Below are 22485 nucleotides of genomic sequence, written 5' to 3' on the forward strand. Positions count from 1 at the left end.
CATGTGCACTATTTTAAAAATATATATGTATATTTAAAATATATGAGGGAAAATTGGGTATCAACAAGTAGTTGTCAACTTGAGCTTCAACAATTCAAAAGCTCTCATGCAATCATAATTGAAATAAAACTTAGTATCCTTCTCAAGAAGCTTGCACAACGGGTTCACTACCTTAAAAAAATCTTTGATAAAGCGCCGGTAAAAACCCACGTGGCCTAAGAAACTCCGCATACCCTTCACCGAAGTTGGGGGTGGAATCTTAGAAATCATCTCAATATTTGCCTTGCCAACTTCAATGCCATTCCTTGAGATTTTGTGTCCAAGGACAATGCCTTCCCCGACCATGAAATGGCATTTCTCTCAATTGAGCACCAAATTGGTTTCTTTATATCTAGCCAACACTTTGTTCAAATTTGTAAGACAATCATCAAAAGAATCTCCCACCACCGAGAATTCATCCATGAAAACTTCATAGTAGTCCTCCACCATGTCCGTGAAAATGGCCATCATACACCTTTGAAAAGTCGCAGGTGCATTGCACAAACCAAATGGCATCCAATTGAAAGCAAAAGTACCATAGGGACATGTAAAGGTTTTTTTCTCTTGATTTTTCGGAGCAATGAGAATTTGGTTATTGCCCAAGTACTGATCTCGTCCAAGTAACACCTCTATTTAAGGTTATGAAACGGTCGATGCAATAGTAATACCCAACAAGGAGTTAGGGTCGATTTTCCACAGGGAGCTATGAATGGGACTTAGGAGTATATATTATAGTGTAAGAACTTAAACTGTCTCAATTTACACTTCCACAAACTTGGGTTGTTTCTAGGTTTAATTTAAACTAAGATTGCAAACTTAGAGATGAATTAGGAAAATTATTTTTGTTGTTTTTCAAATGATATAAAAGGCTTAGGGCTATGACCTTCATCTAGGTGTTTGCCTAATAAGTTGTAAATTTTAAAACTTGTTTGTTGGTCGGAGTGTATTATACTATCAACACTCAAGTACCCACTCAATACCTCTCGGTCAGAGAGTGATTTTGCCCAATTTGGCTTTCTTAAGTCCAAATGAGTATTGAACAAAACGGTTGATAAAGAGCTCAAGTCGGGTTTTACTATCTCTAGGTTCAACCCTTTAATTGAGCTTATCACTCTCTCAATTGACCTAATTTCTTGTTAGCCAAGTTTTTATAGACTAAGTCTCTCTTTCTCAAGTAGAGACCAAGTGAAATAGGCATGCACTAATGTTTTCAACCATTAATTCTATAACTAAAAGCAAGAATAAGGCTAAATAATAAACACCAAACCAAAAACAAGCAATACATCAAACACCAATTAAGTTTACACTCTAGGGTTGGGTTACAACCCTAGTGAAAACCTAGCTACTCATGCTTAAAATAGAAGAAGTAGAAGAAGAAATGATAATTAAACCCGTATTAATAATTAAAATGATGAAATCAATGTTTAAAAATCTCAAAATAGCTAAAACTACTAAAAAGAGTAAAAGGAACCGTCAACTGTAGCAGCTGATGTTAAAACTTGACCTAAAAAAAGTGAAACTCTTCTATTTATACAGGACTGGATTTTCCAACAAAAATGCCCTTTAGGAGGTTATGCGGACACATAATTCCATGTGCGGTTTGCACTGCTCTCTTTCTGCGGTCCGCACAATAATGACTGCGGCTGCACCTTGCTCCTCTGTGGTCCGCACAAATGTGATTGCGGCTGCACAATAATTGTCAGTCCGCACTTTAGTTGGACTTCAGATGTCGGTTCTCTAATCTTTTGCTCTAATACAATTTTTACGGCCGCACATATCATGTGTGGACTGCACTTTGCACATTTTCTCTGATGGAAATTTCTTCACACTGCGGCCACAGATGATAATCTGCGGTCCGCACTTTTGAGTTGTTGTGCCTGTTTTTGTCCTCGAGTTCAGATTGCTCCTTCTTGAGTTGGATTTCATCTTGGGAGCTCATCTTCCAATATTCCTCCAATTAAGCATATTTTATCAGTTTTCGGGAACACAATTAAACGCTTTTGGACTGAAACGAAAGCTAAAAGGTGCTAATAAGTAGTTAACATCCCCACATATCAACTCCCCCAAACTTAAGCTTTTGGTTGTCCTCAAGCAAATAAGCTAATTTCTACCTCCACAAGTTAAGAGCTATTCCAGGTAATCAAAGATGCATCAATAATACATCAATTGGGACCAATAATTACCCACAACACTTATGAATTATCAACAAGGCAACAGGTTGAACTTTTAAGCACAAATAGTTCTAATGTGACACTTGAGCATCAAGAGTTGACTTTATTCATCAAGGAAGCTCGCTCTTTCATGTAGGTCATTGTGGATCCCAAACTCTTCCTCCTCTACTTTCTGTTTGCCTTTCTCACTTAAGAATATAGCACTCAATTAAAACATTTGTGAAAAGTTCGCTCATCTCTCTCAAAAGAATATCGCAAGTACAGCTTTAAGTACTATAGGCTTTCCCCTCATGTAAATCACCACTAATGTAAGCTCACTTGGCTTGAATCTACGTAGGGATTTTCGGAATGTAATGAAGGCTTTTGGACTAAGGTTGGATATGTTATGATGGAATGGGTTCATCTTTCCTTAAGCACCCTATTTTCTCTTATCGGCTCATGCTTTGCAAACTTTTTAAGGAATTTTCTTTTCCTTAGGGGTATTAGAGAGACTTAACATCACTCTTTCTTGGTCATGATATTTATTTTCTCCTTCTTTGCTCTCTCCATGCTTTGCATCATTACTTTTCTTTGGATCCCTTCAACTCTTCAACCTATTTACTTTCTTTTTGCATTTTTCTTTTTGTTCTTTCTTTTTCTTGCCTTTCCTTCTCTTACTTTCTTTTATCTTTTTGTTCCTTGATACCTTTTTCAAACTCCTCATCTCTTCCCCCAAACTTACATTTTTAGCCAATTATTTCACAAGAGTGTTAAGGAAAGCTCAGGTGCCAAGAAAGGGTCACAACAAAACAGGTAAAGGCTTGTAATGTGATTATCAAATGAGAAAGGTTTTAGGCTCAAATGGGTTGACTAGGGGTAACAACATTGGTAGGCCATGAAAAATTTCAAGCGGTACAAGGAGAGCCTACAATCATTTCTCAAGCCAAGCAAAACTTTACAATTTCGCCTAGAAACACATTTGGGGCAAGTTCTAGACCATTCGCACGGGTACTTGGACTTGCAACAAAAACATCTCACCTCTCACACAGCTGGATTGTTAAAGAGGATAGAGTCGAGGGCCCACAATGACCATATTCAAGATTGAAAATCATTATGGTTCGACTAAACCACTCGATGATTGCCTAAGTCAACACAAGAGTCAGAAGGTCACTAACTAGAGCTATTTCTTTCTAAAAACCTTGTTTTTAACATAAGCACCTAAGTGTGTTGGTACCAAGTGAAGCATGTTTGACTCTTCGAGCATGACTCAATTAGGTCTTTTTATTCATTATTACTACTATTACTACCTAGACAACAAAAACAGACTCAATCCCTTAAGAAGCAACTCACGCCATCCATCATTGAAAAGAGTCACCCGGTTCACACAAAAACTACCTTTGGAAAGAACAGTAACATTAAAAAAACCAAAGGCTTTTTGTCCACTGAAACATAAAAAGAAGCTACTAAATTAAAAAAAAAAGCTATTAGATTAAACAAGAAGCTACTAAATTAAATATTGACTACTAAAAAAATAGAATAAAGAAACTACATAGCAAACTACTGAAAGGATAATGAATATACAAAATGAGATAGGAAGAAAGAGAATATATACTTCAAGAGAGAAATGAGAGAATATATACAGAATAAAGAGAAAGAAGAAAATATTGTCAGATAGCAGCGTCATCACCCTCAGTCTCCTCTAACTGGATCTCATCATCCTCGGCTCTAGGAGTAGCTAGGTTGGTGAACATCTGGCACACTGCCTTAGTAGTGTCGACAACCAGGTCTGGCTCCTCAGACTGGCCAGCTGGTACCACTAGAGCCGATGGTGCTATGGATCTGCTGGTGCTGGTGGATTTAACTCCATTAGCATATCAAATGGAAGATCACCAGCTGCTGCTATCCTGGTCACCTCTCTCCTCAGCCTGTCAACTAATTTCTTAGATGCCTGGGAATTCTTCATTTTCTTTACCAGCTGGTGCTATCTTGGTCACCTCTCTCCTCAGCCTGTCAACTGATTTCTTGGACACCTAGGACTTCTTCATTTTCTTTACCTGCTTTTCCAGCTCCTCAATCACTGATCCATGTGCTACCAAGGTGTTCATGATGGTGGTCTGGTTCTCCAAGATCTTCTTCAATGTAACCTCCGCTGCAGAGGAATCTAGGGTGCCAGAGTGGATGACTGTGCTGCAACAGTGCTGGATATGTCAGACAGCTTTGTAGTGGCTGTCTGCATCTAGTTATTGAGGCTTGCTAGTATTTGGGAGACTCGCAGTGCAGATAATGGATGAGTGGGAATAGGCACCGACTTCAAAGCCGAGGTGGAAGACACTAATGTTGAAGGTGGGGGCATGGTAGATGTATTGGCTAAAAGCTCTGCTGAAGTAGATGGCACATTGATTGTCTCAGCAGCTACCCCGACGGGCTCGTCAGACTGGCCCACAGTAGTAGAGGGCTGACCCTTCTTCTTTGGGTTTCCACCACCCATCAAAGAATACCATGAGAAAGGCTTCTTAACCCGAAGCTTCGTATCAAAATCCTTTGACTCCACCCGTGCATCCGTAAGGTACTCAATAATAGTGCTGGGAAAGGGTAGGAGGTGTCACCTTTCCAGGCGACCACAGACATGCTGGCCGACATCACAGCACCGCATTGATTGGGTACCCGACCATGATAGAGGCGACTAACACTGCCTGTGGAATTGGAAGATTTGTTTCATTTTGGCACGGGTCTAGTCTTCTACACATGAATATTTGCCATCCCTTTGTCTCAAAGTTTAGGGTGTTCTGCTAAATAGGAACTCCTGTTATGATCCATGTTGAAGGCAGCCCAAGAGCTGCAAGAATTTCAGCTAGCCACGGGCGAGCTATATCTCCTAGTGCTAGCTTTTCCAAGTATTGCACACGCTCCAAATCCTCAAACCGTAAATAAGTGTTAAGGGTGTTATGGTCGAATCTCATCTTCATATTTCTCACTTTTGTTAACATGGTCCCTTTCTTTATATGCGCCACATTGGCGTAAAATTTCTGGACCAGGTATTCCTTGGCATCTACCACACTCTGGGTGAACCACATCCACCCTTTCCGTTCCCAGAACTGTCTCAACATTGTCAGGTTGTATTTATCAAGGTCATTCAAAAGTAACTGACACCCAAAAGTGAGCGATCTCACCGGCCACCACTCTCGAAAACTCGTGAAGGCAGCCAGACTAACAAATCTATCTTCCCACATCTCTTTCTTCTTTGACCTCTCAAGGCTGAAAACTCTAGTATCACCCCCTTGGCCATCATCCAGAATATCATCTACATCCACTGTAGTAGGTGGTGCATCGAAGGCATGTGTAGATGAGGGCTCAGAAGCCTGACTGTCACCTTCTGAACCCTCGGAAGTGCTCTCAAAGGTCGAAGGATCATCTCGGAGTTGATATCTTCCCTGAAGTTGTGGATGTGATTAAACAACAGGCTGCTCTTGCACTGAGTCGCCCTCCGATGCTTCCCTAGACGGAACATAAGAGCTTGATTCGGCGGGATTTTCACTTCTACCTCGACTGGATATCACATTTTGGTTATAGTCTTTTGAAGGGCGAGGGGTAAGGCACTCTTGCCTCGGCCTCTAGAAGGTTCACCTTTCCCCTTTGATGTATCACCACAGCCTCATGATCTAACCATTATCTATACCAAGCAACAGTAAAAATCAGTTCTAGTTCAAGTGAAGATAAACAGACATTCACAGAAAAAACCATGTTTGTAGGGTGGGGAAGTGCGGTCCGCATAATTGCAAGTGCGGTCGCAGCCTGGGTTGTGGGGAGCGCACAATTTGAAATTGTGACTGTAGGATGAAACTGTGGTCTGCACAATTTTGAGTGCTACCGCACATCTGAAGTGCGGTCTACACAATTGTCATTGCGGCCACACATTGGATACCTCAAAATAATAACTCTATGAAGATAAAGATTGGTCTGATCTACAGCCCTGATGGAATTTTTGCGGTCTGTACAATTTCAAGTGCGGTTCGCAGAATCATACTTCACCAACTGCCCTAATCTTCACTACTACGGACAGCACAATTTTTTGTGCGACCGCCGATTTCAAAATTAAATCAGGTAGACTTCCTAAGGGTTTCAATTTTTGCACAAATTTGACATGGTAATAGCAATTAAACATGATAATCAAGATACCCATTCCCCAAATAGCAATTAGGAGTTTACCCAACACAATTTAGCCCTACATGGATATAAAATTGACTTCTAGTGACAAATGGCCTACAATAACTAATAAATTATAAATTAAACTAAGAAAGTTGAAGAATCTTAGAAGTAATTTGAGCATACCAGTGATGAAGCATTGTTAAGGAATGATCACAGATGTGTATTTAGCATAGTAGATAATTGAACAGTTACGCGCAGAGTTTTAGCTTTTTTTTTGTGCTCAGAGAGTGAAAAGATTGTATAGTAGCCTTAGGATTGCTATTTATACACAATAGGTCTGGCTAAGGAACAAAGAGAGGAGTGCGGCCGCACTCTGTTACCTGGAGGATCAAATTCCTTTGATGATCTACGGTCCACAGATTTAGCTGTGCAGCCGCAGATTTTGGTGCGGACCGCAGATTTTGCTGTGCGACCGCACTTTGGTTGTTTCTCTAACAAACAAACTTCAGAGAGTTTGTATTTTCCCATCTCAATTTGTGCGATTCGCACAAGAATTGTGCAGCTGCAGTTACCTTCTGCTGTAACATTCAAAATTGTGCAGTCCGCATAATACATGTGCGGTTCGCACTTTTTCCATACATAGCTAATTTTTCTGAGCACAGTTCACGTAAAGCACATTCATTCCTGCAACACACTTCAAATTCAGTTAGCACAAAATAAGACCTATCTAAAGAAGAAGAAAAGAAGAAAAAAAAAAGAAACATGGGTTGCCTCCCAAGAAGTGCTTGATTTAATATCGTGGCACGACGTAGATTACCATCACTTGAAATGAATTAACGCCACGATGTGGCCATCACCAACTTTACCCATATAATGCTTCACCCGGTGACCATTGACTCTAAACACCTTATCATTTTTATTCTTCAAGTCCAATGCACCAAAGGGTGTCACACCCACAACCTCAAACGGGCCACTCCATTTAGACTTTAAATTTTCGGGAAACATGCGCAACCGTGAATTGAACAACAACACAAGATCACCCTCTTTAAACTCTTTGTTCCAAATGTACTTGTCATTAAGGTATTTCATCTTCTCTTTGTATAAGGACGAACTTGTGTTTGCATGGTACCATAACTCATCCAACTCATTCAAATGTGCCACCCTTAAGTTGGCGGCGACATCCCACTCAAGATTCAACTTCTTTAAAGCCCACATGGCTTTGTGCTCAAGTTCCACCGGAAGATGACAAGCTTTTCCGAATACCAACCGATATGGAGACATTCAGATAGGTGTTTTGTAAGTCATCCTTTAAGCCCATAAAGCATCATCAAGTTTCTTGGACCAATCCGTCAGGTTAGCATTCACTGTCTTGGACAAAATACTCTTTATCTCCTAGTTGGAGACTTTCACTTGACCGTTTGCTTGTGGATAATAGGGAGTCGTGACTTTATGAGTGACACCATACTTGGTGAGTAAGGTGTCGAAAGCTTTGTTGCACAAATGCAACCCCCTATCGCTTATGATAGCCCGCGGAGTACCAAATCTTGTGAAAATATTCTTCTTCAAGAACGCCACCACACTTCTCACCTCGTTTTAGGTAGAGCAACGACCTCAACTCATTTTGATACATAATCAATTGGGACTAAGATGTACGTGTTTCCGTAAGAACTCACAAAAGGACCCAGGAAGTCAATACCCCACACATCAAAAATATTAATCTCCAAAATGGTTGTGAGGGGCATTTCTTTTTTCTTTGATACTCCACCGACTCTTTGACATTCATCACAACACTTGACTAGATCACTTGCATCCTTGTAAAGAGTGGGCCAATAGAAACCGTAACTTACACTTTGGCTGTCGTTCTCGCTCTATCATGGTGACCTCCATATGGAGAAGAATGGCAAGCCCCAAGAATTTTGCCTTGTTCCTCCTCCGGTACACATCTTCTAATCACTCCCTTTATACAAATCCAGAAAAGGTACGGTTCATCCCAATAATAGTCTTGACAATCCCATTTGAGCTTCTTCATTTGGTTTGAAGAGAACTCATCCGGGATGATACCACTCACAAGAAAATTTGCTAGATTCGCGAACCATGGCACCTCTTTCATTGAAATAGCCACAAGTTGTTCAAGGCCATCATGCGGCCTCCCCTCCTCCTCCAAATGAGACAAGTGGTCTGCCATTTGGTTTTCACTTCCTTTTCGATCTTGAATGTCTATATAAAAATCTTGAAACAAAAGCACACATCTCATCAATTGAACTTTGGAATCTTTCTTCCTTATAAGATAACGAAGTGCCGCATGATCCGTGTAGAAAATCAATTTTGCACCCATCAAGTACTGGCGGAACTTCTCCATAGCAAACACAATGGCAAGGAGCTCTTTCTCCGTAATGGTGTAGTTGACTTGGGAACTATTCATGGTCTTACTAGCATAGTAGACTGGATGAAAAATCTAGTTGATACGTTGCCCCAAAATAGCCCCTACTGCTACACTTGCATCGCACATGAGCTCAAAAGGAACACTACAATTTGGAGCGGTGATAATGGGAGTAGTAGTCAACTTGAAATTTAGCAATTCAAAAGCTCTCATGCAATCATCGTTGAAGTGGAACTTAGCATCTTTCTCCAAAAGCTTGCACAACGATTTTACCATTTTAGAGAAATCCTTAATGAAACGCCGGTAAAATCTCGAGTGACCTAAGAAACTCTACACGCCTTTCACCGAAGTTGGACGTGGAAGTTTAGAAATCACCTCAATCTTTGCCTTGTCGACTTCAATGCCATTCTTTGAGATCTTGTGGCCAAGGACGATGCCTTCCTCGACCATGAAATGACATATCTCCCAATATAGCACCAAATTTGTTTCTTCACATCTTGCCAACACTTTATCCAAGTTTGCAAGACAATCATCAAAAGAGTTCCCGACCACCGAGAAGTCATCCATGAAGACTTCAAAGTAATCCTTCACCATGTCATTGAAGATCGCCAGCGTACACCTTTGGAAAGTTGTTGGTGCATTGCACAACCCAAATAGCATCTGCTTGAAGGTGAAAGTACCATAAGGACATGTAAAGGTAGTTTTATCTTGATACTCTGGAGCAATAAGAATTTGGTTGTAGCTGGAATACCCATCAAGAAAACAATAGAAAGCACGACTGGCCAATCTATCAAGCATTTGATCTAGGAAGGGAAGTGGAAAATTGTCATTCCTTGTGACTTTGTTGAGCTTACTATAGTCCATACACACTCTCCATCCGGTCACTATTCTTGTAGGAATCAACTCATTCTTATCATTGGTGACCACCGTCATGCCCCCTTTCTTTGGGATACATTAAACCAGAAAAGTCCACGAATTATCAAAAATGGGGTAGATAACCCCGGCATCCAACCACTTAATTATCTCCTTTTGGACAACTTATTTCATGGCTTCATTGAGTCTCCTTTGATGTTTAATAGATGGTTTGGCACCTTCTTCCAAGTTAATCTTGTGCATGCAAAATGCAGGGTTTAACCCCCGATATCCGCCAATGTCCATCCAATAGCCTTCTTCCTCCTTTGTAGCACCGCCAATGTAGAGTCTACCTGCACGTTAGTCAAACAAGAGGAAAGAATAGTCGATAAAGTAGAAAAAGCACCAAGAAATTCATATCGAATATGTGGAGGCAATGCCTTCAACTCCAAGATAGGAGGCTCTTCAATTGAAGGCTTTGTAGGAGGAGCTGTCCTATTTTCAGGATCCAAGGAAAATTTGCGGGGTTCATAAATGTACGACCCCATTCCTTGCAAAGAGTTCACACATTCCATGAAGCCCTTCATCTCTTCATCATCAAAGTTGAGCAAGACAGCCTCCAATGTATCATCAATATTTCATCACAACACTTGTTTCATCCACAATCACATTGATCAACAAGTCCACGGATCACCTTGTGGAACATTCGTCCGGGATTGCCAAAATCTCACATGCCTTTGCATAAGGTGTAGTCATGAAGTTCCTACTGGCTACTTGATTTACTATGCATTTGTTGGTTGTGTTAATCCCACAATAGAATGTTTGTTGAATCATGTTTTCCATCATATCGTTGTTGGGACATTATTGAAGTGTAGCCATGTTTCCAGGAGAGAAAAACTTAGCAATAAATTTTTCGGCTAACTCATTCCAAGTGTGAATTGAATAGTTCGACAATCATTCCAACCAATCTAAAGCTTTTCCCCATAGAGAGAATGGAAAAAGCCTTAGCCTCAATGCATCCTCGGAGACATTCGTTTGCTTACTTGCCCAGCAAGTATCCACAAACCCTTTCAAATGTTTATAAGCATTTTGAGTTGGAGTACCGGTGAAGAAACCACGTTGCTCAAGCAAAATGAGCATCACATTGGTGATATGAAAGTTGCCCATCCTAATATGGGGAGGGACTATTTCACTAGCATTTCCTTCATTGGGTACTACCCGGCGTGGAGCCGCTCGTGGTAGAGGTGGGGGTAGAGCGGACACATTGTCATGAGGCACCCCGCCTCTTCGGTTGGCTTGAGGTTCAAGAGGTACCTCCTCAACTTGCTCATCCTTGCCATCCACATCCCCTAATGGCACATTTCCGAGATTATTGTTTGCTAGCATGGTTGTACCTAAAATTTCTCATACAAGTTAGTAACACGGAAGGAAAAGAATATATTCCAAAAACAAATCCAAATATATAGCTAACACTATTTTAACTCACCAGCAATGACGACAAAAATTGATCCACATTCTACGCACCCAATAGTGAGTGGAAATGATCGTTGGAAGAATAGTACCCAACAAGAGTCGGAGTCGATTTCCATAGGGAGCTACAATGGGTGTTAGGGGTATACACTTGATGAAAGCAAATGGAAAAACTAAATTGCACTTCCAAACAATTGGTTTTGATCTCTAATTCTACTTTTACTCTAACAATTATAAGCTAAGAGAAGAAACTAAAAAGCAAAATATTATTTTTGATGTTTTTTCAAATAGTTAAAAAGCCTAGGGATGTGACATTAACCTAGGTGTTTTCCTAACGGTTTAAATACGTTAACACTTGTTTTATTTATTGAGGTGTATTATAGTTCTCAACTTTACATTGCCCACTCAATACGTCTTGATCAAAGAGTGAATTTTGCCCAAATTGGCTTTCTCAAGCCCAAATGGGTCTCAAACTAAATAGTTGATATGAGCTCAAGTCGTGTTCTCACTATCTCTATTTTGAACCCTTTGGTTAGACTAATCAACCTCTTAATTAGCTCAATTCTTTGTTAGTCAAGTTATCCTAGATTAAGTCCCTCTTTCTCAAGTAAAGATCAAGTAAAAAATGCATGAATTAATGTTTGCAATAATTAATTCAAAAATTAAAGCATAAACTAGGCTAAATAATCAACATCCAATCATAAACAAATATTAAATTAAGTACCCATATGGTTTACACACTAGGTTTGGGTCACAACTCTAGTAATAATCTAGCTACTCATAGTGAAAAAATGAAGAAATACTAATTAGACTCATAATCTAAGATTAAAATGATAAAATATAATCTTTAAACACTAAAATAGTCACAAACTTCCTAAAATAGCAAATTATAGCAGCTACAACAGCTCAAACTTCGAAACTTGACCTAACAATGTAAATCTCGTCTATTTATAGTGGCCAAATATTTATTAACAAAAATTCCCCTTGAGAGGTTCTGCGATCGCACAATTCCATGTGCGGTCCGCAGATTTCTTCAGCTGGCAAGGTCTTGAATTCCGCAACCGCACAATTTTGGTCTGCGGATGCAAAGCATCTTTTGCACCCGCACAATTCTTGTGTGGTTCGCACTTCAGGCAAGATTCACATCTTGGTCTTTTGCACACTCTCTGAGCTTTGAATCATTTGTCAATGCAAACCTTGTTTTGCAGCCGCACAATTCACGTGTAGTCTGCACATTAGCTAAAATACTCATGGGCTCTTGCACTTGATCTGCGGCCATAGATATCCTTCTGCGAACCGTACTTCTTAAGTTATGCGCCCCTTCTTGCCTTGTGATTCTGAACACTATTTTTTGAGTCGGATTTCATCATGGGAGCTACAACTTCCAACATTCTTGCAATTTGCACACTTTTATTAATTTCGGGAATATAAATTAATATTTTCGGACTAAAACAAAAGCAAAAAGGTGCTAATAAGTAGTCAAAATCCACACTTATCAGTGGGGACAGGATTCGAATCGATGACTTAAGTAATTTCTTATTATACGATATCTTCACCATGAATGATAGGATTCCTCCGGGAAGTGAAGGCAGGAGCAGAACCTATTGATTCACCAGTTTGATCCATCTTTTTTCGTATGTGTAGCGAGATAAAGTGTGCTTGTCTAGGCTTTCTCCCTGTCTCAGCCATCTATGTATGAAAACAAAAATAAGTCTGATAACTAAAGTAAAAGAAATAGATACATAATCTAAAATTTTAATAGTAAAGTAAGATAAATGAAGTGACATCTTACACCATTTCAGCGCTTCTTCTAGAATTAGGTTTGGAGTCACCGGTGTGTGGAACTGTTTATTTCTTCCGATTTTCAGTATTCTTTTTACACGTGTTCTAACAATAAGATACATTTCAGTCAATTATGTAAGTGGATAATCATATGTTTATGCATTTCAATGTAAATTTTCAAAAAAATACATGATTTGCTTCAACTGGCCAAATGTTATAATTAGTACTCATCGTGCCAAAAGGATTGATGCCATCACTAGCTAGTCCTAGCCGAACATTCTGAGGTTCAAAAACAAATTCAAGAAAATTGTATCAGACCTCTTTCATGCCTCACCATCTCTAGGATGCCTCATGATTCCATCTTTGTTACTATCCTCAGTATGCCATCTCATGTATTTGTATATTTTAGAGCACATGAACAATTTCTGCAGCCTTAGTTTTAATGAAAAGTAAAACAAAATCTTTGCAGGCTTCTTGGTTTTCTTCTTACCTGTATCAGACACAAGATCTTCATTTCTCTTCTTGTTATGCTTCTATCTAGAAGTGTGATAATACTTACATGTTTCCTGATCATTAGCATCATTCCCCCAAAACAACATACAATCATTTGGACAAGCATCTATCTTGATATAATCAAGACAAAGCTTACTGATGATTTTATTTGGCCTCATAAAAAGAATCAGGGATTCGTGAAAATGTAAATGCGTCCCTCAACAAATCTAGTATCATGGTCATTTCCTTGTCACTTAGCCAAGACAAACACTTTATATGATACAATTTTGATAACAATTCTAGTTTTGAGTATACCCTTCATACAATTCTTGACTTCCATCTCTATGCAATTCGAAAAAGTTTTTGTCATTTGAAGCAGGATCATTATTTAACCTTTCTTCACTACCCACTACTTGTGACGGACCTACATCAACCCCATCGTGTCTTAGGCCCCCAAATGCTTCATTGATCAATAATTCTACAGGATTTTCAGGAGGTAATGTATCTTGTATAACCTCAATATTTATAGAATTAGGCAATACATTTCTTTCACCATGAATACTCCAAGTGACATAATTTTGAAGGAATGGTTTGCAAATCAAATGATCGAGCGCTACATCTCTAGTCTGCCACTTTGCGAATCCACATTTAGGACAAGGTCATTTTATTCTATCTCCTACAATAACATTAGCAAATGCAAAATCTAATAACTGATTTAAACCAAACAAATATTCATTGGTGTTCCTTGTCTTTCTAAAACAAGATTTATTCATAGGAAAGTATTAACTTTCAAGTGCAGCTGATAAACCTTTCAGAATATAAATAAAAAATATCAGTTCTCTATTATTATACTACATAATATTAACTATGAAGCAATAAATACATAAAACAAAAGCCATCTATAATCATAAACACTACCAAACTTGAAAATCCCCAAACAAAAAATGTATTTGCATAGTCATAATCATATGTCCCAACAATAATAAGTAGATTCAAAGACATGGAAGTCAACAAACTATAAGCATCATGATAGAAAATAGATTCACTGTAAGTTATCAAAAAGGAAACATTTTACTCTAAAATATTTGTCGAAAAGAATCTAATTTGGAGAAATTAGTAAGGCAAAGTCCTTGATCTAAAATATAATAATTTGATTTGTACCTGTCATTAGTTTCAATACTCATAAATTGATATCCCAAGAAAAAATCTGTCATTGAAAATCCTTTACTGTATAAGAAAATATGTGACCTATAAATATAGAAATCTCATAGAAGATAGAAATTACGGAAAACTCCTATAAACCAGGGAAAAAAGAAGCAAAAATATGAAGCAACTCTTGTCCAACACTATTTATAAGTATATCTGAGGTTATTTGTGGACTAAAGACTTGCACATTACTAAATAACTTACAGTTTATCTGAAGGAACTATTTCTATCTAAAATTATTTCGAGAACTAAAGACGTACACATTACTAAACAACTTGAAAGAACAAAAAATACTTAAAAATAAATTGAAACGTACAAAATCTTCTACTATCTGTAGAACAACAACAACAATATACCCAGTATTATCTCACACTGTGGGGTCTGGGGAGGGTGGTGTGTACGTAGATCTTACCCCTACCTTGTGAGGATAGAGAGACTATTTCCAATAGATTCTCGGTTCTGCTATATGTGGAAGAAGTGAATAATAGTATTGGAATATACAAAAATAAATTTCTTACCTCTGATATCGATAGAATTCCAAAATCTTCTACTATATTTTTCGATAAATCAGTCTCCCTGTCCTATTTGATCAAAACAACAAAAATTAAACTCGAAACGGAAAAATATTTGACAAATTGAAAACTTGTCACGACCCTAAATCACCTCGGTTGTGGTGGCGCCGCTCGCAGTACTAGGCAAGTCGATTCGACAATTATAACGTAAAACATGTCTTTTTCTTAATTCATTTACTAATCAGATATTATCACAAATCTTTCATTTAAAACATTTCAAAACAAGCGGAAACAAATATGCAAAACATCAAACACTGCCCGACCCCGGTGTCACTAGTCATGAGTCACTAAAATACAATCTGACACTGCATGCTCAATACAAGATGAGTCTGATAAAAATAAATACTAATAGATAGGAAAGAGAAAGGCAAGGCTGCGGACACCGTGCAGCTAGCTTGCTAACTCTGAAAATGCTCTAAAGGAAAGATCAGCTCTCACTGGGATGCTCTGGCGCTTGGATCTGCACAGAAGGCGCAGGGAGTAACGTGAGTACGCCAACTCAGTAAGTAACAATTATAAATAAAGGCTGAGTGAAGTGACGAGCATTTAAAATTATATACAATTCATAACATAAAAACCTCAGTGGGAATAGCAAGATCAAATCGGTAATTAAATTTCGAACATCTCGCAAAATCTTCAATTTCAATGAAAGTTATTTAAAGCATTTGTTCAACATTTTCAATAGAGGCTCAGTATAAAAGAAGAGTGAAAATATTAATTTCATAAACAAGACCCTCGACAAGCCTCTCAGTCACTCGTGACTCAATTCTCATCAACCAACACTCACACTCAGCACGCCCGCTCAATAGATATCTCACAATAACTGTTGCGGCGTGCAGCCCGATCCATAAATATATAGTCGACTGCACTCACTGGGGATGTGCAGACTCCGGAGGGGCTCCTACATCCCAGATGCTATATCGCTGCAGCGTGAAGCCCAATACACACACACACACACACACACACACACACATATATATATATATATATATACCGCTGCGGCGTGCAACCCGATCCATAAATATATAATCCTCACCATTAGGCCCTCGCCCTCTCTCAGTCATCAACCTCACAGCCATTCGGGCATTTCAGTAAAAAAATCAGGGAACTCAGCCCAAACAGTTTTTATATATTTAAAAGTAGAGTAATGAAACTGAATCAAACAATAAACAAGTAAAAATCATGACTAAGGATATGCTTTCGAATCCAAACGGTGTGATGATAGTAGTAAAATATCACTTGAGGGTCCAAACAGTACGACACAAGGCCCCAAACATGGCATTCAGCCCAAGTTAACAAATTTATTTGTAAACACATAGATATCATATAGAGTTTATTGAAATATGCAACTATACAGTTGTCATGGGACGGACCAAGTCACAATCTTTGCAAGTGCACGCTCGTCACCTAGTATGTGCGTCACCTTATTTATCAAAATAGTACAAAATTCTGAGGTTTTATACCCTCAGGTCTAGATTTACAATCGTTACTTACCTCCAACCAGACGAAAATCTACTCCGCAATGCCCTTGCCTCTCGACTAGGCCTCGAATCGCCCCGAATCTATCCAAAATTAGAATGATATCATCAATACATGCCAAAGGAACAAAGCCTACACAAAAATTATCAAATTAAATCAAAATTCTCGAAATTGGCCAAACCCGACCCCCGGGCTCACGTCTCGAAATTCGATAAAAATCACAACACTAGAATCATTATCCTCTCACGAGTCTATACATACCAAAATCATCAAAATTGAACCTCAAATGACCCCTCAAATCCCCAATTTAAACTCTCCAATTTCAAGCCCTAGTCTCCCAATTTCTTCTCAAATTTTCCCACTAATTTCATAATTAAACAATGGAATAATAACCATAAACATAAGATACAAGACCCAAGTAGCTTACCTCTCTGAAAACACTTGATTCTCTCTTGAAATCACAGCTTGAAGCCTAAAATCGTCCAAAAATGATGGAAAAATAATTGAAATTCACGAAAGGGAGCTTATATACTTTCTGCCCCAAGGATTCCGCACCTGCGATCCCATAAGCGCACCTGCGCTTCCACTTCTGCGGAAATATATCCGCTTTTGCAGATTTCACTTAACATTACAACCCTCGCATATACGGTCGCCTTACCGCTCCTGCGGCATCGCAGATGTCGTTCACCAAGCCGCACTTGCGGTCCTCCACGCACCTGCGGCTTTTTTCACTCTTGCGGAGCTCGCACCTGCGATCGTCAATCCGCAGGTGTAGATATGACAGAGGCAGCAGCACCAGCTGCAATTTCTCAAGTTCAAACTTTTCGAAATCATTCCGAGGACCCCCGGGACCTCAACCAAAAATACAAACAAGTCACATAACACCATTCCAACTTATTCCAACCTTCGGAACACTCAAAACAACATCGAAACACCAAATCGACCTCGAATTCAAGCCTAAGGATTTCAAAACTTTCGAATTCCGCAAATGATACAAAACCTATCAAACTACATCCGAATGACCTGAAATTTTGCGCACACATCACAAATAACACAACGGACCTATTCCAATTTTCGGAATTCTATTCTGACCCCTATATCAAAATTTTCACTGCCGACCAAAAAACGCCAATTTCCAATTTCGCCAATTCAAGTCTAAATATATCACAGACCTCCAAAATACATTCTGAACACGCTCATAAGTCCAAAATCACCTAACAAAGCTATCCGAACCATCAGAATTCACATCCAAGACCTTCTACTCATAAGTCAACATCCGGATGACTTTTCCAACTTAAGCTTCTAAATAAGAAACTAAGTGTCTCATCCCACTCTAAGACCACTCCGAACATAACACAACCAACATGATATGGTGAAATACAACTGAACAACACATGAAGAAGCAGAAACGGGGAAAGAGGGGATATGATACATGAAATGACCGGTTGGGTCGTTACAAAACTAAAATAAAGCAGAATTACAAATATAGAGAACGTCAGATTCAGTTTTTATTTTTCAAATCAAACTCCATGAGAGAAAAGTAAAAGTGAATGATTCTTAGATGTTAAGCAAAATTTTGTGCCTATAATCAAATTCAAAAACCCAGAAATAGAAGAAACTAGCCTGGAACAGATTTTCCATCATGTAATCCAAATTTTCTAAATTACTTACCTAAAACAATAAAAGAAAAAAAGAAAAAAAAAAGTAAAAAAGAAATTCTGAACAGTATAAGGACCTGGCCAACTTTAAAACATTATACCTACACAAATAGGGTAATTTCAATGTCAAAACTCTAAATAGTAAGTGTGGTTTTAGATTTTTTAAGGATCAACCAAAAGTAAGAAAAAAATGCATAGTGATTGTAAGAAAAAAAGTACTACATTTCAAATCCTTAGAATTTCAGCAAAGTTAACCAATATTTAGCAAAGAATAAGTAAAAAAAGAAAACTTCTCTTACGATTTACCATACGTGCATGTACAAAAGTGCATATATACTTTTAAAATTATTCACAACTATTAAAAAAATACTTCAATTAATAATGAAGAAAGGAAAATTTTGGTAACAAATCAAAAGGCATCTAACACAAGTAGTAATTGGGAAAATGTATGAAAATATTCATTATCCTAATCATGGTTAAGATCCTAATAGGGCAGTTTTTTTTTCTTTTGGGGATATATAAGAATTGCCCTTCAACTTCACGATTAAACTATTCACAACAGCAAAATTGCTAGGTTTCATCTGGATAAAATGGTAAGTGAGAGGATTTAGTGGCTGAATCCAAAAGCATCTAACATAAATTAATAATGAATCCAAAGCCAAAATACAAATAGGAAGAACCGGGAATAACCTTTGTGTTTGATAAGTGGTTTGCTTGGCTATTATGTGATTCTTTCCACTGTAAAACTTGTAAGATTTCTTTGATGAACAGAACTTCCTCTATTCGTCAAGATTCAAGCAAAATTAATGTGACTCTGACCTTTTTTTTGACAAGTAAACACGTTCTGGTTTTATCAAATCATGTTTCTTCAAGCTTGCATAATCCCTAAATATTGCATAGAGAGAATTTCAATTCAAAGACTTCATGCGGAGAGAGAAAGAGTCTATGAAGTATCTGTGAAAGGCAGAAGTTTCTAGACCGAAAAGGTTGGGAGGAAAAGGAGGGAGTGTAAAATAAATTATGCGCTATTATTTTAGGGTTGCAGAAGTTTATATTCCTCGTAAATTGTATAATATTGTGGGGTCTAATAAATTGCCGCAAAATTATGCAAATTGCAAATAAACCTCCGCAATTTACTCGTTTTTTTGTAGTGCGTCCACTGTGGCATTTGATGTGTCTCCCACGTCAGCTTTGTGGGTCACAATAGTAATTATGCGACCACATCAAGTCGGTTGTTACATAAAATGACATTTTTAATCGTCACTTAATGACGGATTTAATGATACGATTCAATAAAATTTAAGTAACAATCAAAATAAATATTGTATTTAAAGTAACAATACGATACAATATAATAAGTAACAACCATCCAACAAGCAGATACAACAACAATAGGCGAAAAGTGGAAGATATTGGCGTTGGAATAGAGAAACTACAATTATTAAAACCTAATAACTTACTACTGATGACTGGACGAATCTGACAATTTTACACATAATAGATTTTAGTGCACTCAGCTGTTCTTTTATATAATATCTACTCCGATCGCCCAAATCAACAAGAGAATGAAACATTCTTTCCTCAACAAATAATGGAATTTTCAGTTCATTTAGCTTCAAGAATTTATCACACAACAGCCAATGGAACAGTTCTATCAAAGCTACTCCTCCGAACTCTTGATTTATTAATAGATCTTTTCTTGACATTCCCAATTTCTATATCTTTAACAGCCATTTTCCCAGATGATTTCACAAAATTTATCTCCATTGTCCCAACTTGTTCTTTAACTACACTTCCTTGCATGAGTACTCTAGTGAGACCAGAATAATGAAGTGACTCTGCAATTTGCAATGCAGTAATCCCTTTACTAGTTCTTGACTCAATGTCTGCACCTTTTTTAATTAGCAACTCGGCTACATCAACATGACCAGATTCCACTGCACAGTGCAATCCACTGTATCCATCTTCATCCCTTGCATTTACATCAATTCCATGGTCTATTAATGCCTTTACAGCTTCTATTCTTCCTTTGAAACATGCCCTGTGCAATGCAGTCCAACCGTGTTGGTCACGTCCATTTATGTTAGCTCCATTCTCTAGCAGCCTTTGTATGGTTCTTACCTCTCCTTTTCTAGCCGCCACACATAGGCTGTCCCCTACAGTGGCAAATCAAGAAATTAGAGCCTATGAGTGCAATCTATTATTATAATTATTATTGTTGTTGTCATCGTCATTTTTTAGAGTCAATGGGTGCAATACATTTTTTACGATTTAAGTCATATGCATGGACACTAAAGAATTTTTGTGCTAAAAATGTTTTAACTGGTTACATCGGGTTATTTACTTTATTTTTTAGATTATCAAATTATGTCTACTGCTAACAATTGTCATTTTAAGTTATCTTGACTTGATAATGCAAAAAAAAAAAAAAAAGATCCACTGAAAGTGCATAAGTTGAACTTCTTTATACACTAGATAACTAAAGAACGTAACATCAGTATATAATAAGATGGATTACTAGCCTGAGAAATGAGATAGATCACTTGTTACAGTTACATGTTAAATATACTTTTAGTGTAAAAATTCTTTATACGATCCATGTATATAATTAAAATTATTTGCTAGGAGTAATATATAGTAGCTATTTTTAGATATTTTTTTAATGTGAAAATGTGGGTATGTACTATATATAGGTGGAGTAAAAAAAAAGTATGTTGAGTTAATTAAAATCTGATACCTAAACGGAGGGCGTCAAAGAGCTTGTTATGGCCATGTTCAGCAGCAACATCATAAGCCGTTTTGCCATACTTGTTACGTATATTCTTCTCAGCTCCCTTTTGAAGTAAAACCCGAACCATCTGTTCATCTCCCGAACCAGAAGCAATATGCAAAGGCGTGTCACCATTCCTAGCATTCCGCACATCAGCTCCAGCACCATTCGCCAACAAAAGACGCGCACAATCTCTCCTTCGTTCTTCAACAGCGAGGTGCAAAGCCGTGTTCCCGTCTTTTGTTAGTGCATTCACATTAGCCCCTTTGAGTAGAAGCAGTTTTACTACTTCCAAATGACCATTTCCTGCTGCTAAATGTATTGGGCCAGAAGCAGAGAACTCTGTTTTTTCTGTGCTTGCTTTTTTAGCTAATAAGAGTTCAACAATTAGTGATTCTCCTGTTGCTGCTGCTGTTTCAAGTGGTCTTGAACATGATTTACTATGGGCCTCAATATTAGGTCCAAATTCAAGTAACAATTGTACAAGATCAGGCCTGCTTTGTGAAATAGCTAAATGAAGTAAAGTTTGACCTTCAAAGTCAACTGAATCAACTGGTTTCCAATTAGGGTCACTTTTTTCTAATACTTCCCTAATTTCATCCATATAACCTTTTTTTACAAGATAACACAATACAGGTGAACCAACAAACATGATTTTAATAGCACTATCAATGAAAACTTGTTTTTTCTTAGTTGTGAACCAATCACTTGGGACCATGTCTAAAGTGGAACAAGGGTCCTTATTTATAGCAGCTCCAGGGGCAACAACACTACGTAAGAGGAATGAATCATCAGAGTGAGGGAAAGAATTAGGGAGAGTTGTGTTTGGAGGGAGATGGTAAATGATCTCCAATGTGATTGTGGTTAATGGTGAGATGATACCCGATTGAGGACGGATCGAGTAACGTGTCTTGTTCACTGGCTGTAGTCGGAAAGCCACTGGCATGGTGTACATGACGTTACGGAGAGTTAATTCTCCAGAACACTTTTGACCTGGTTCAAGTCTTATCGTCACAAGATTTGATGGTTCTAAGCTTAATAGTCGATCCATCTTCTTCGATGATCACTTTATACGTGCTCGTAAAAAGTTGAACAAGATTATAAATAATTAGGCGTGACAAAAGAAAGTGTAGTACAGAGTTTGTGATTACAATAGCTCAATGTTCCATAATTCCTTGTGGAGAAGGAAAAAAGGAATTGGTGGGAAGAGTAAGGAGTGAAGTAAATATAAGAGGAAGAATGAAGAGGCCAGCTATAAAGAGGAAATGCCATTTGGTGGTGTCAAGTACAATGATAGACTTGTTCTATTCGGTGTCCGACTTTGTTTTACTACTTGGAAACAGTTGTGTCACAAAAGGAACTATATCTTCTTATGGAAATTTGAGGAATAGTTTTTGAAATTTCCTAAATGGGGAACTAGCTAGAAAGAACGAGTATTGATATGAATAGAAGGGAGGAATTGTTCAATGTAGAAAAGTTCGGGTGATTA

At 38.1% G+C, this 22485-nt stretch overlaps 1 protein-coding gene and 1 long non-coding RNA gene across 2 annotated transcripts; both read right to left on the bottom strand.

Moving 5' to 3' along the window:
• Positions 1-15288: 15288 nt before the first annotated feature.
• LOC104214254 (uncharacterized) lies at positions 15289-19211 on the bottom strand. Its single transcript, XR_011404552.1, has 3 exons — positions 18917-19211; positions 16584-16651; positions 15289-15549 (listed from the first exon to the last, which is right to left on the bottom strand). It is a non-coding gene; the product is annotated as an uncharacterized lncRNA (long non-coding RNA).
• Positions 19212-19712: 501 nt separating this feature from the next.
• Positions 19713-22136, bottom strand: LOC104214253 (protein VAPYRIN). The gene is made up of 2 exons (XM_009763910.2): positions 20964-22136; positions 19713-20382 (listed from the first exon to the last, which is right to left on the bottom strand). Exons 1-2 carry the CDS (start codon positions 22045-22047, stop codon positions 19853-19855), a joined length of 1614 nt encoding a protein of 537 aa, XP_009762212.1. The 5' UTR covers positions 22048-22136; the 3' UTR covers positions 19713-19852.
• Between the last annotated feature and the right edge of the window lie 349 nt (positions 22137-22485).

Source organism: Nicotiana sylvestris, chromosome 12, assembly GCF_000393655.2.
Source record: "Nicotiana sylvestris chromosome 12, ASM39365v2, whole genome shotgun sequence".
Lineage (NCBI taxonomy): Eukaryota > Viridiplantae > Streptophyta > Magnoliopsida > Solanales > Solanaceae > Nicotiana > Nicotiana sylvestris.